The sequence below is a fragment of the Haplochromis burtoni genome, unplaced genomic scaffold (genome assembly GCF_018398535.1).
Source record: "Haplochromis burtoni strain Fernald_Lab_line unplaced genomic scaffold, NCSU_Asbu1 Contig_414, whole genome shotgun sequence".
NCBI classification, from domain to species: domain Eukaryota; kingdom Metazoa; phylum Chordata; class Actinopteri; order Cichliformes; family Cichlidae; genus Haplochromis; species Haplochromis burtoni.
The window spans coordinates 89,215-103,758 of NW_024582775.1; the positions used below are offsets into that span (position 1 = coordinate 89,215).

Below are 14,544 nucleotides of genomic sequence, written 5' to 3' on the forward strand. Positions count from 1 at the left end.
GTCTCAGAACAGAATCGCCAGTTACCAGAGTTTGATCCCCGGCGGGCGTGTCGCTGAGTGGGGAAAAGCAGTTAGACACATGAAGAGCCATCCTGTTTCCACGGCTGCTCAGGACAGTCTGCCAGGGGACAGCTAGCGGGGCCTACGCTTTGGCTGCACCAGCTACAACAGGTCCCTGGCTGGCTACGGGTTTTTCACGGCTATTCTGTGATCCAGGCCTCAGGAGGTAAAAATATGCTACATTTATTACAAGTATCAGTATTGCTAAAGGAGGCTGCTAGCAAGTCGGTTATGAGATAAGCTAAGCTAGCGAAACCCTAAAGCAGGAGTAGGTTGAGACTGTGAATATAAATTAGTGAGTACACAGAGTGACGATTACACTATGCGTCAAGAACGTCTTGATGCATGCTCAGTCATCCAGGTAAGTAATTGGGGTATTGAATAAGAAGTCACCTTTAAGCTTTTAATTAAATTGCTACGCAGATAAGCTATACAAACACATCACTGTGTGTTGGAACAGGAAGTGATATTCTACTGCAGAGAACGCGAACACCACCCAAAGGGACCATTTAGAGCAGGGGTGTCAAACTCCAGGCCTTGAGGGCTGGTGTCCTGCAGGTTTTAGATCTCACCCTGGGTCAACACACCTGAATCAAGTGATCAGTTCATTACCAGCCTCTGGAGAACTTCAAGACATGTTGAGGAGGTAATTTAGCCATTTAAATCAGCTGTGTTGGATCAAGGACACATCTAAAACCTGAGGGACACCGGCCCTCGAGGCCTGCAGTTTGACACCTGTGATTTAGAGGCAGCAGCCAACCAAGAGAGTGTTTGTCTCGGAGTACCTGTGTGTGTGTGAGCGCACTTATGATCATAAGATGTCTAATAGTGGGTATGGGGAGCCATATCCCTGCCCCCCAGGTCATGAGGCAGGCATGGAGGAGACCCGGGCCCCAGAAATCCAGAGGCCCTGCAGAGCACCCAACGAGGACCACCACAGGAACAACCATGTTAAAATTAAAACTATTCTTAGGCTTTTATGTCTTCTGTCCTCTTTCTCTTCACTGGTTGCAGCAGATGGGTGTGCTTTCCTGAGTCTGAAGAGCGTTCTCTTCCTGACCCAAGTGCTGCTCATGGGGCCTCACAGCAGCAGATTGTTGGGGTTTTCTCTCTAATATTTCTGTACAATATAGGCCTAAGCCCCTGGAGGTGACTGCTGCTGTATAAATAAAACTGAAATTAACTGAATGAATAACAGTGAGAGGGTTGTGGGCGCCAAATCAAGGAGAAGAAACAACATAAATTATTTTAATAACATGAGTGGTCATTACACGCGACCAGAACAGCTTCAGTGCACCTTGATTTTGATCCTACAGTCCCTGCACTCTGTTGGAGGGAGGGCAAACATTTCACCTCATTTTCATAATAATGGAGATATGGTCATCCAGCTGGTACTGATTTGTGGTTACCAGGTTTTTTTTTAATTGGTCAACTTTAATTTGTATAACTTAACAAAGTCAGCACAGATTTTTTCTTAAGTAATTAAAGGCTGTGCATACATACTTTTGCATGACATAAACATTATAATACTGACATACTGGATGCATATTATGGAAAAGTACTATGGAGTGACAAGCTGTAAATGGGTGCATATGTTCCTGTAACAAGTAGTTTTTCCTTTTAAGTACGCTGACTATTTGAGATCAGCTGTGTATTAAATGTGCAGCAGTAAAAGAAACGACATATTTAGACCACCCACCAAGTAACCACAACATCAGCTGAAATAAGGGTTTTATATCAGCACACATTGCTGCTCTGTGGACCAGGTTATCAAAACCTATATTCTGTGTGCGGTTAATCAAAGCCTCACATGCATGTGTCATGTGACCCTGCAGATCTTTCCAGTGGACTTGCTCCATCTAGGTTTGGAGTTCTTCCCTTCATTGAGAAACTGATTTGTGTTTACTTGTGTTATCTTTGTCTAATTTCTAAATGTGTTTGATGAAACTGAAAATGCCATACTGTGGCAATCAAATCCATGATGAAACAATCTGGAAACTTAATCAGATGATCCAAACCAGTCTAGTGTGAGGTTCCAGGTGTAACACCCAGCAGGTTTACTTCCTCTTAAGACAACAAGCTCTGAAATCACTTTATGACGCAGGATTGTTTGATTGTTTCTCTTGATCACTGGTTCTTGTAGGGCTTGTTGATAGCCTTGTTAATCCATCGCAGGAACCTGCTAACACGAGTGTAAACCCCAGGGAAAGAGGGGTTACCACAGCCATGACCCCACGAAATGACTCCTGTCAGCACCCAGTGACCCCTCTCCCCCTGACAAACCAGCGGACCCCCACTGTCACCCTGGCAGCTGTCCACGCGGTGGTGCTTCGACAGGCTCCCGGCACATAGCATGCGGCTGGTGAAGCGGTTTCCATATCGTTTCTTACACGTCAAAGCTGGAAGCAGAGGGACCCAGGCCTGGAGCAGGGTGTGTGAGTACTCTGAGTCTGGCAGCAGACATAGAAAAGATGGAAGGAAGTCTCAGTTACATGAGAATGAAACACCTGATAGAAATGAACCCTGAATTTGAAAAACACTGGGTGACGAAAATACTGTAGACCTATTTTGGTGAAGTTTGCAGTACAAAGTTTCTGTGTATTATTGTAGACTCTTTGTCTTACAATGTAAACTGAGGCAGCTGTTGTTGTGGTTTGGCACCACATAAACAAACTGCAGTATGTTGGACTGGTACACAGCAGACATGGTGTTCATGGTCAGTGTTAGTTGCATCAGGATGAGCTGACATCAGTTTATATTTAAGGCTGATGCTGATTAGATTCACTCACTGAATTCTACCTTTTATAATAAATCGTTATACTGTCAGCTTGTGCATCATCTCCGTATATATTGTTGAATCCACCACAAACCACAAAGAGCCGCGAATATTGGGGTAAACATACAGGACTGTTGATCAAAGCTTCACAAAAATATTATTGTTTCTCAGTTGTTCTTTTCTCCACACATTTGTAAGGTCCCACCACCTGCCAGCTATGTGCAGCCCATCCCAGAGAGGATTGTTACTGGATCAAAGTGAAAGTCAGATTTTGATGTTTAACAAGAGCTGGTGTGTTTCCCTAAACTTGATCACTTGTTTTGCACAAATATATACTGAAAAACGAAGAACAAATCTGATGTGGATGGATTCTCTGTTCTTTAGAAGGTAAAAGCTTAAAATGAGGACACCATGTGACTCTGTCCCAAAGTCTTCTCCAGATGCTACACTTACATATATGGACACTATAATTACATAAACTGTTGTTGCATTTTCTGCTCTGTAAAGAAAAAAGAACAAATCTAAAGACAGATTGAACCATCAAATTCTGCAGCAAAGAAACGTGGTGACAGATGATGAGCAGCGAGCCTGCAGTGAAACTTGGATGATCTGATATCCTCGTGTCGGTATTGTTCCCAGACCATCATGAAAATGTTGTTCCAGGTTCAACATTGCAAGTGACCAATCACATTGTTGTGGCGTTATTCCTTTGTGCGCCAAGCCATTCGTGCATTTATGAAATTCCAATGTTGCAAGGACAATATCAATTCTGCTTACTGTTTATTAAAGGGTTAGGGTTAGGGTTAGGGTCAGTTGATCGGCGGACAGAGGCGGTTTCACGCAGCTTAAGTACAGTTTTTTGTTTTGTCTTCTTTTTTGTTTTCCCGAAGTCGCAAAAGTATGACGTCACAACATTCTGATTGGTCACTTGCAATGTTGATCCTGGAACAACATTTTCATGATGATCGGGGAACAACACCAACACGAGGATATCAGATCAACCGTGAAACTTACCTGTGATGCCCCAGCCAGTTATTACACAGGCAGTCAGCCTCTTCTCCAACTTGTCACCTGGCTCTGGCAGACACACAGCACCAGTGTGAGGGTTGAATGCCACACAGTTTCCCTCTGTGCCTTTCAGACGCAGCAGGGCTATATCATACTCCCAGCTTTGACTGTGGTACTTTGTGTGAATGATGATGCGTTCTGGGGACAACGTGCGTTCGAAGTCATCTTGTTCCACGGTGTGGTAGTCACCGAGACGTAAGATGTATCGCGCCGGGTCTCTGCCAAATCTGGAGGTGAGAAGAAAATCCCTATTTAATGTCTTAAAGCTGAGGGGGATTTCATCTTAGCTAATCAAGTGTTTATTGAAGTTTAATGAAATAAAACTATAACCACGTGGTGAATTTAAGAAAGCAGACTGGCGTTCTTTTTTAATTACTTGAATTCATACTTGTAATATTTCCTGGTTGGTTTTAGATGTCTTTTATTTTCTTGAACCGGTCGCAGCAGATGGCCCCGCCCCTCCCTGAGCCTGGTTCTGCTGGAGGTTTCTTCCTGTTAAAAGGGAGTTTTTCCTTCCCACTGTTGCCAAAGTGCTGCTCATAGGGGGTCATATGATGGGTTCTTCTCTGTATGTATTATTGTAGGGTCTACCTTACAATATAAAGCGCCTTGAGGCCACTGTTGTTGTGATTTGGCGCTGTGTAAATAATATTGAATTGAACTGAATTGAATGCCAGAGCTGATAGGCAGGCAAAATACAGAACTATCAGAACAATGAAGGCATGTTTCCTGTTAGAAAAACGAGATACATGCAACTGTTGAGCCTCTAAAGCAGGGGTGTCAAACTCAAATACACAGTGGGCCAGAATTCAAAACTGGAACAAGGTCGCGGGCTAACATTAATATTTATTGGGAAAAAATATCTTCCTCTAGATATAAGAATGAATCTTTTCTTATGGACTCAAGCACGTTTTGCTGAAAAACTGAATATGGAACAAGCAAAGCTTAACACTAAACGATATATATATTAGCTGTATAATACCAGCAGGCCAGCTCTAACAGTAATTTGGTATGGCTTCTCGGGCCAAATGTAATTAGGCTGCGGGCCAGAGTTTGACACCTATGCTCTAAAGTTTAATATAATCACTCCAAAAATAATAGGTAGTTCATCACAAACCAGTACAGACATAGCACCATTGATTGACACCAATTGTGTTTGATTTTGTTAATGTGGGGGGGCTGGTTGACCTTGGATGACCTCTAAAAAATTGTAATAATAACACTGAAACAAAAGCAGCACAAATGTTTAACATGAATTTGTTTGATTTGAAGACGGTGGGCCAACATCACTCACATTAGAAACAATGTGAGTGAACTGCCTCCTACCTCTTGAAGCAGTGGGCAGCAGTAACAAGCCAACAGGAGTTGATGAGTGAGGCGCCACACAGAGGATGGTTGCCTTTAGACTGAGACCTGAGCCACAGGGACACCTGCCACGGCCACTCACCCCTGAAATCAAAGAGTCAGACTCTCAGAGCTGTTTCAGTCAAAGACACTGTCAAACTGCCATGAGACTTCTCAAGCAGCAAAAATGTCCCACTGACATGAAGCTTCTGAGTGCATATGTGCATGTACGCTAACCTCAGTGACTTTTCTCCTCCTATGATTCTTCGCTGACGACGCTGACGACTGAGTCTGCGGCCACAGCTCTGCATTGCTGAGGCACCGTTTCCCGTGGGATCTAGTGTATAATCACAGATGACACCTGCGTCCTCGCTGTGGCGACAATCATGGCCTTCTTGTCCTTCAGCTGGACACTGGCCTAAGGATGTTTCAGTTCCTGAGCATCGCACATTGTCCAGATGGATTGGACCCTGACCCTCACCGAAATACGCCATAGATCGAGCTTTAGCCACGCCACTGCAAGGACAGCACGGAGACAAAACACTTATTCTTTTATTGTATGAGTGTATATGTCATTGTGTGTGCTGTATTGTTACTACTGCCTGCTTCTGCATTGCGCAGGCATTTATTCACCCTTCACACACACATTCATATACAGCTTTATTCATTGCTGTTATGCACTTTGCGATATCACACACTCTCCTACAGCCACCTATATGAATCATAACCATAAGCTCCTTTTCACCCTGAATACAGAACACAAGAGGATGAAACTTTTCACTTACAATAGGAAAAACCACTGACTACTGTCCAGCCTTCTAGGACAAATATATCTGTAAAAATGTTGTCATACTAACGTGAATCCCAGCTGTCTACAAACTACAGCTGCATTAACGTCAGTCCAGCCATCATCGCACACACTTCCCCACTGGCCTTTAACAAACACTTCCACTCTGCCTTCCCTCCTGGTCTCTCCTGCAACCAAACGCACCAGAGGGCCTGAAAACAGAGATCAGAGGGACAATGTGTCGTTACTGCCACAGCGAAATGCTGAGTTGGTGTTGGTCTGCGTAGTGCTACTCAGAAACGTACCTATGGGTGCGTAATTACTTTGTATCTCATTGGCATCACTGTGACAGAGAACACCTACATCCTCACTGTGTGAGCAGTCGTGTTGTCTCCACTGAGAATGAGTGCAGGCCAGTAAAGTGGTCTCTGTCCCGTCACACTGCACCTCATCCAGCTGGATCAACCCATTGCCTTCTTCATACACCTTCTCAGGAGCCACTTCTGCTCGCCCCCTGCAGGCAGGGAAAATGCATGAATGAGATAAACAACAAAAACAATAGTTCCCTATAAGTTCACTCAGACTATTGTTGTGTGATATGAAGACGCACTGACCTGAAACCGAGCTGTCTGCACACTACCTGGGCATTGAGCTCAGTCCAGCTGTCATCACACACAGTGCCCCATTGTCCCTGGTAGTAAATCTCCACGCGACCCTCCCGGTCGCTGTTTGCTCCCACCAGGCGAACTGCACCATCTGAGACCACGCATCGCTAAATTACACACTTGTAAGTATGAACAACTTGTTTTACTGCTTTAGGTCTTTCAAAGGCTGCTACGTTTAGGTTGGACTTTAGCTGAATAATTACTAAAAGCAGCATATCAACACAAAACTAAAGGTGAAAACCAACTCTGAACAGTGTTAACAAAAGCTCACAGGAAATTTTACCCACAACAAAAGACTGTTGACCTTGTAGCGGCTCTAAAGGAAAAAATAGGTCATCAAAGTCTTAGGACTAAAACAAATATTCAGAGCAATATATATAAGTCACACAGTGTGCACGTAAACACACCAGACCCGAAGAAAAAGCTGATCGTCACTCGAATTTTATAGTCACATAGAGGCTGGGGTTGGTGTGTGCTTCCTTCCTTGGCTCTGACCTGTATATGGATTGCAAGACACCCCTGCATCGTCCATGTGTTCGCAGTTGTGCTGTTCCCAGTTGCTATGAGGACAATCTTCTAGAGAGAGTTCATTGCCTGTGCACTGAACCCGAGCCAGCAAAACTGGACCAAAACCCTGGCCAAAGTGGGCCCGCGTCCATGCTTTGGCAACACCCCTGTTGGTCAGGACAATTGAGAATTTACATATGCACTACAAGACACCAGAAATATATTATGAATACATGAATAAGCTGCGGATGTACGGTCCAAATATATGTACAGTGAGCATTAGTGCTGGTATGTGATCCTGCATATAATTAAGTGTTTTCCTGTGTTATCTTTGATCCTCAGATCCTGCCCTCACATGTCTCCCAGTTGGACTTTTAGACGTTGTTTTTCCAGATTCTGGACCTTCTTCATCTCCTCATAAAGATTTGCTGTTTATTTATTAACTCTACCACAAGTCTGCATCCTGGGTCCTCGACTAAACTATCCAATTCAGGGTTGCAGGGAGGTTGAAGGCTATCCCAGCTACCTTATTGGGGCGAGAGATGGGGTACATCCTGGACAGGTTGCCAGTCTGTCAGAGGGCTAACACAGAGACACAGACAGCCATTCACGCTCACTCTCACACCTATGAGCAGTTTAGAATCACTAGTTAACCTAACCACACTAATTGCATTTCTTTGGACTTTGGGAGAAAGCCAGAATACCTGGAGAGAACTCACACAGACATGGAGAGAAACATGCAAGCTCCACACAGAAAGGGCCTGGCTACACTCAGGACCTTCTGTCTATAAGGACAACAGTGTAAAATAAAAGTCATTCAAGCATAAAGTAGTTATATGTTACTTATTATGGCATAATATTTCATTGCATTACAGTCTTTGTTCTTAATTGCACTGGTGAGAATTAGCCACATTGACTTCTGCATGTCTAAGTTGTAACAATGTTACCCAGTGTGAATTATAATGTTGCATTTCATAAGATAATTTGGGTAAAATCAAAGTGCAAAGATACTGTTTGTGTTAGCTTTGGCACATTTTCAAAGCTGTTTCTTAAAGACAAAAGCATGAAGACGTTCTTCGACTCTAGCTGCCATCTAACTACAACCACATCTAAGGTGCAGCAATAGCTGTATGACATGTAAACAGTTACATGTGGTTTAACTTACCAATGTGACAATGCCGTGATCATCCAAACACATTTTCTGAACTGTTGTCTTCCTTCCAACTACACTATTGTTGGCTTCATGACCTCAGCTCCTTGTTGTTGCTCCCAGGCTGGAAAGCACAGAAATCTTACTCCATTCTGGAAACATGGTAAATGGACTAATACGTATATACCAGCTTTTCTAGTCTACTGAGCACTCAGACTTGTTTCTACTGCAATTCTCATTCACTCAGTCACATAACACTTTTATCTTTCTACACTCACACTCCAATGGCTTCATCGGGGGCATCTTCGGCACACGGCTGGAGCAGTCGGGATCAATCCACTGACAAACCGACTGATAGACGATGCATTCCACCACCTTAGTCACAGCTGCCCTGAAGGGCCTACATCATGGTCATTTACAACAGCAGCCCACCTTTCTGATGAGTTTCTAACGTCCACAATTTAATTTTCAAACCCAAAAGCAGCATCTATGTCATGTATTCCATTATCAACTTAGGCTTGTGTAAACAACGTTCCCATAATGCATTTTGCTGGTGATGTCACAGCTTTATAGAGGCCGATAAATTAAGATGAGAAATGGTTTATCGGGAATCTATGGTACAGTATATTATTAAGCTATGAGTGTGTACGGGTGAGCTTAATAAGTCTGTGTAGGTTCTCAGTCATCCAGGTCATGCTAATCTCAGGAGCGATTGGACTTCTTTAAGTTGCTTTGCAGAACTTTCTAAAGTGTGACTCTCGAGTGGTTTACCTCCTGTCTATCTTAGGATCTGTAAGTTACAAGCAACTTAAAGAAGTCCAGTCATTTGTTCTCCAAGCTACATAGATGCAGATGGTGTGAGGGGATGTGGAGCAGAGCGATACGTACCTGTCGGCACCGAGTGCATGCAACATCCCCCCAAAAAGTGACACAGAAGGTTTTGGAGCAGGGTTCAAATAAACGAGTGAATACAGACTTTCTTCTGCAGAAACTTCATTTCAATTGAAATTTGAATGTAGGGATAGTTAAGCTCACCTAAAGCCCTGAACTCATTGTTCATTAAGACTTTTACATGGAAGGACTTTATATGTAACAGGAGGGAGGCGATGCTGCCGTGGTCCTGAGTCGTTTGTGTTTTGGGGCTTTCAGGTTTTGTCATTTTTGTGACTCCGGGTTGTTTTTACGTTTATATTGGTTCTTGTATTTCTTTCCCTGAGTGTATTTAGCCCTGTTCTTAGTTTTCAGGTGTTTAATTGACCACTGACCACTACATACAATGACAGATCTTGCATTCTGTGTGTAGCAGCAGCTGATTTTTTCTTACCCCAAGCCCAACTGTCGACACACCACATCTGCATCAAGATCATCCCATTGGTCATCACAAATGGTTCCCCACCTGCCGTTATGGTACACCTCCACACGCCCCTCAAATTCCTCCAGGCCTCCTACCAGCCTTAAAGGGATTCCAGTACCTGGCAAAGTGTTGAAGCAACCATTTGTATACTAGTGACAGTAATATGTTACTCTTGTTCATTATTATTATTATTATTATTATTATTATTATTATTATTGTTGTTGTTGTTGTTTTGAATGAACAACAGTATGATGCAGCGAGGTGAATGAGTGAAAAGTAAGTACTGAAGCCAACAAATTCAGTCGTTTCTGGGCAGCAGCTGGTTAATTTCTTGAAACTTGATGAAATCTAATTACTGATCAGGAACTCAATGGGGATGTGGCGTACAACACTAGAGGCCGACTCCAAGCCCATAGCACAAGTCACCATCAAGTGCGGGATCTACCAAGGAGATGCTCTGTCCCCACTGCTGTTCTGCATAGGCCTGAACCCCCTCAGTGAGATCATTAACAAGACTGGCTACGGATACCGACTACGGAACGGAGCAGTTGTCAGCCACCTCCTGTACATGGATGACATAAAGCTGTATGCCAAGAGTGAACGAGACATCGATTCACTGATCCACACTACCAGGCTATACAGCAATGACATTGGAATGTCGTTCGGACTGGAGAAGTGTAGTCGGATGGTAACAAAGAGAGGGAAGGTAGTCAGAACTGAGGGGATTGAACTACCAGAAGGCAACATTGCAGACATAGAGGACAGTTACAAGTACCTGGGGATCCCGCAGGCAAATGGGAACCATGAAGAGGCCGCTAGAAAGGCTGCAACCACCAAGTACCTGCAGAGGGTCAGGCAAGTCCTGAGGAGTCAGCTGAATGGTAAGAACAAGATCCGGGCCATCAACACGTACGCCCTGCCCGTGATCAGGTACCCTGCTGGGGTAATAGGCTGGCCAAAGGAGGAGATAGAAGCCACTGACATAAAGACAAGAAAGCTCCTTACCATGCATGGAGGGTTTCACCCCAAGTCCAGCACCCTGAGGCTGTACGCTAAGCGGAAGGAAGGGGTCCGGGGACTGGTGAGTGTCAGCACCACAGGATGAGACAAGGAACATCCAAGAATACATTGGGAAGATGGCCCCAACTGACCGAGTGCTCAGTGAATACCTCAGGCAGCAGAAACCCAAGAAAGAGGAGGGAGACGAGGAACCATCATGGAAGGACAGGCCCCTGCACGGTATGTACCACCGGCAGATAGAGGAGGTGGCTGATATCCAGAAATCCTACCAGTGGCTGGACAAAGCTGGACTGAAAGACAGCACAGAGGCACTAATCATGGCAGCACAAGAACAAGCTTTCAGCACAAGATCCATAGAGGCTGGGGTCTATCACACCAGGCAAGACCCCAGGTGCAGGCTGTGTAAAGATGCCCCAGAGACAATCCAGCACATAACAGCAGGGTGCAAGATGCTAGCAGGCAAGGCATACATGGAACGCCACAACCAAGTGGCCGGCATAGTGTACAGGAACATCTGTGCCGAGTATAACCTGGAAGTCCCGAGGTCAAAATGGGAGATGCCCCCAAGGGTGGTGGAGAATGACCGAGCTAAGATCCTGTGGGACTTCCAGATACAGACGGACAAAATGGTGGTGGCTAACCAACCGGACATAGTGGTGGTAGACAAACATGAGAAGAAAATAATAACAATAATAATAATAATAATAATACATTTTATTTCAAGATGGGGAGAGGGGACGGAGAGAGAAAGAAGAAGATCTGAGACACCGAGATGGGATGGTGATCTGAGATATGGAGGGGAGAGATGATGAATAGCCTTAAATGTATACAAGAGTATTTTGAAATTGATGCGATATTTGATGGGAGCCAATGAAGCTGCTGCAGGACAGGAGTGATGTGATGGATAGAAGGGGTCCTGGTGATGATACGAGCAGCAGAGTTCTGGACGCGTTGGAGTGTCCAGAACTTACAAAATTACAATAAAGTAATTTTGTAATTCTTTTTGTAATTTTGAGTTTGTTTGTGATGTAAGGTCACAAATCTCACCTTCAGGTTCAGCACAAAGCACCCCTGCTTCGTTTCCGTGGTTACAGTCTCCAGTGGCAAACTTCCTGTTCCAGCACTCTAGCAGGGAATTCTCGTTACCACGGCAGCCTAGACGCTCATAGTGGAAGATGGGACTGGGGCCAAAGTAGGAATGCTGTAGGGCTATACCAATCTCACTGCATGAAAAGTACATATACAGAGACACTCTTAGTTCAACGATCATCCAGGCAGCATATATCTGACCTCACCCAGTGGGACATCCAATCACATTATTTCTCACCCTGGACACAGTCTGTTTGACCTGCTCCCCTCAGGCAGGAGGCTCTGGTCCATTCGCACCAGAACCTCTCGCCATAAGAACAGTTTCTTCCCCTCTGCTGTCGGACACATGAACAATAACCGTATGACTGTTCCCACCACTAACACATGATCCTCCGCTGTGTCACTGCATCATTCCATGTTTGGCACTGATCACCACCTGCACTCATGTATATATCATGTATATATCTATCCACTTAGCACTTTTAATTCTTATTCTTATTTTTATATTTTTATTTTTATGACAGTATGTTTGCACTGAAGCACCGCAGCAATTTCCTAATGTTGTAAACCTGCTCAACATCTGGCAATAAACCCTTTCTGATTCTGATTCTGATTCTGATTATTTACATCTAATCACCTGATGTCCACCCACACCTTATCATCCTCTCTCTAACTTACACGATTTAACACAAAGTTTAAACTGCGCATGTTCTTCTTTTGTGTCATTCTTAACATAGCATATTGGAACATTAACCACACATGGATATAATTCATGTTTCACCGAGTTTATGTAATTCTAGATACTAGATATGTCTTTAGCACATTCTCACATGAAGATTATTATATCAGCTTATTTTTATGAAATCATATATTTTATAAGACATTTTCTGAGATTAGTGGCTGCCCAGTGTCACCCCTCCCTCCCTGTAAAACACACCAAGGTCAGACTGTCTCTCGGTGAGGCCTGATTAGAATCATTACATAGATTTATTTACTAATTTATTCTGTGTTAAACTTATACATACTCATTTTAATACACCTGATAATATTCTGATCAGTATGAACCATAAACAACTATCAACAAAATCACATATGAATTATGGTTCTGTGGTCAACCATTAACACGCCTTCCTTCAGTTAAAATGTGGACAGTTCTTATCTTCTCACATTCCTTCACACGCGTTCACACACTAATCTACCAGGTTAAAGATGGATCATGTACTCACATCATGTTATCATTTAACATATCAAACTCATATTCTGATTTCTCTCTGATTAAGAAAAAATCCCATTATTATTTTAAAGCTCTGATTCAGCCCTGATCAATTTTAATCACATTAAAGACCTTCCACTCCCTCTCAGCTGTAATGACAGGGGCGGCCAGCGGGGACATCCGTCCCTCTCGACCTCACATCACCTGCAACATCAACTTGTCCCAGCGTGTTTGTACACACTGTGTCTTGGTATGCAGGCATGTCTCACTGGTTGAGAACTGCCTTAATTCTTTGTAGCATTGATTCACAAAATTGCTGGAAACATTTCTTAGAGATTTGGGTCGATACCGACATGACAGCATCATGCAGCTGCTGCAGATTTTGGTCGTCCAATTTATCAATTCCACCACATCGTGAAGTTTCTCAGTTAGAGATCTAGAGACCATGGAGACCAAAGTACTGCAATGTTTTAGTCTTCTCTTCTCCAATTCTGCTGAGTATGTGTGAATTGTAACCCCAGTTTCTGGGTCTTAGATGACGGGAGGTAGTATAGGTCAAGGTTCGACATGTCGTGCTCTTCTTCAGTTCAATTCTGTACTATTTATTTAAGGCCAAAATAATGGTTGCCTTAAGGCTTGGTTGTAAGTAGTGGTTATTTGAGCTACTAAGCTAATGTTGCCTTCCTATCAGCTTCAAACAGTGTAGTGATTGCCCTCTGACCTCTGGCATCAAAAAGGTATTTTGTACAGAACACAGTCACTCACTGATTTGTTTCTATTTTTTGGGCCATTCTCTGTGCCCAGGAGATCAGCACTTTCATAATTACTCAGCTCTAGTACTGCCAGCCTGTGCAGCACCAACAACCACGCCGAGCTCAAGTTCACTTAATCACCTTTCTTCATCGTTCCGATGCTTGCCTTTGCGATTTAGCAGGCAATATCCTCATAAGCACAGATCTGCTGCCTGATTATATAAAGATGAGGAAAAAATTCCCTCATATCAAAATTCAAATGTAAAATATTCCCAGAACAAGGAATTTTTAACACACCTTTTCCAACTGTCCTTTTTTATTTTGGATGCCTACATTATTTTTACTTTGAACACAGAAACAACATTATTTCCAAAAAACAACAACAAACAAAAATAAATATCACCAAACGGATCCTAATAGTCAGCAGTGTGTCCTTTTTACTAGATAACATGTTGGTCTTGTCGGGTTGTTCTTCATCGGGAGCACCGTGTGTTTTGGCTCTCGTCATGTTGGGAGACAAAGCGATGACCCCAGACCCAGTTTTGCAGCTAAGAGCTGATCTCAGCGTGTCCTCCTTTCTTCATGATGAGAGTCCTCAAACACACCGAAGTATCTGCACAGCATAATACTCCCACCATCGTGTTTCGTTGTGGAGATACTGTTCTTTGGGTTCTGTCTCTGTACCCAAAGAGCTCAAGTTTTGTCTCATCAGAACCACATGTGCATATATATTAGGGGTGCAACGATACACAAAATTCA

The 14,544-nt window shown here is 43.6% G+C and overlaps 1 protein-coding gene across 1 annotated transcript in view; it reads right to left on the reverse strand.

Moving 5' to 3' along the window:
• Window positions 1-1,455: 1,455 nt before the first annotated feature.
• The window catches only part of si:ch211-51a6.2 (neurotrypsin), a 23,003-nt gene continuing 9,914 nt past the window's right edge, over window positions 1,456-14,544 (reverse strand). The window contains exons 5-14 of the mRNA XM_005945637.2: window positions 11,779-11,954; window positions 9,682-9,829; window positions 7,196-7,374; window positions 6,650-6,791; window positions 6,341-6,549; window positions 6,106-6,247; window positions 5,486-5,764; window positions 5,231-5,353; window positions 3,851-4,131; window positions 1,456-2,510 (exon numbers count right to left, since the gene is read on the reverse strand). Coding sequence (XP_005945699.1) covers window positions 2,188-2,510; window positions 3,851-4,131; window positions 5,231-5,353; window positions 5,486-5,764; window positions 6,106-6,247; window positions 6,341-6,549; window positions 6,650-6,791; window positions 7,196-7,374; window positions 9,682-9,829; window positions 11,779-11,954 — 2,002 coding nt within the window. The 3' untranslated portion in view covers window positions 1,456-2,187. The remainder of the gene's footprint in view (window positions 2,511-3,850; window positions 4,132-5,230; window positions 5,354-5,485; window positions 5,765-6,105; window positions 6,248-6,340; window positions 6,550-6,649; window positions 6,792-7,195; window positions 7,375-9,681; window positions 9,830-11,778; window positions 11,955-14,544) is intronic.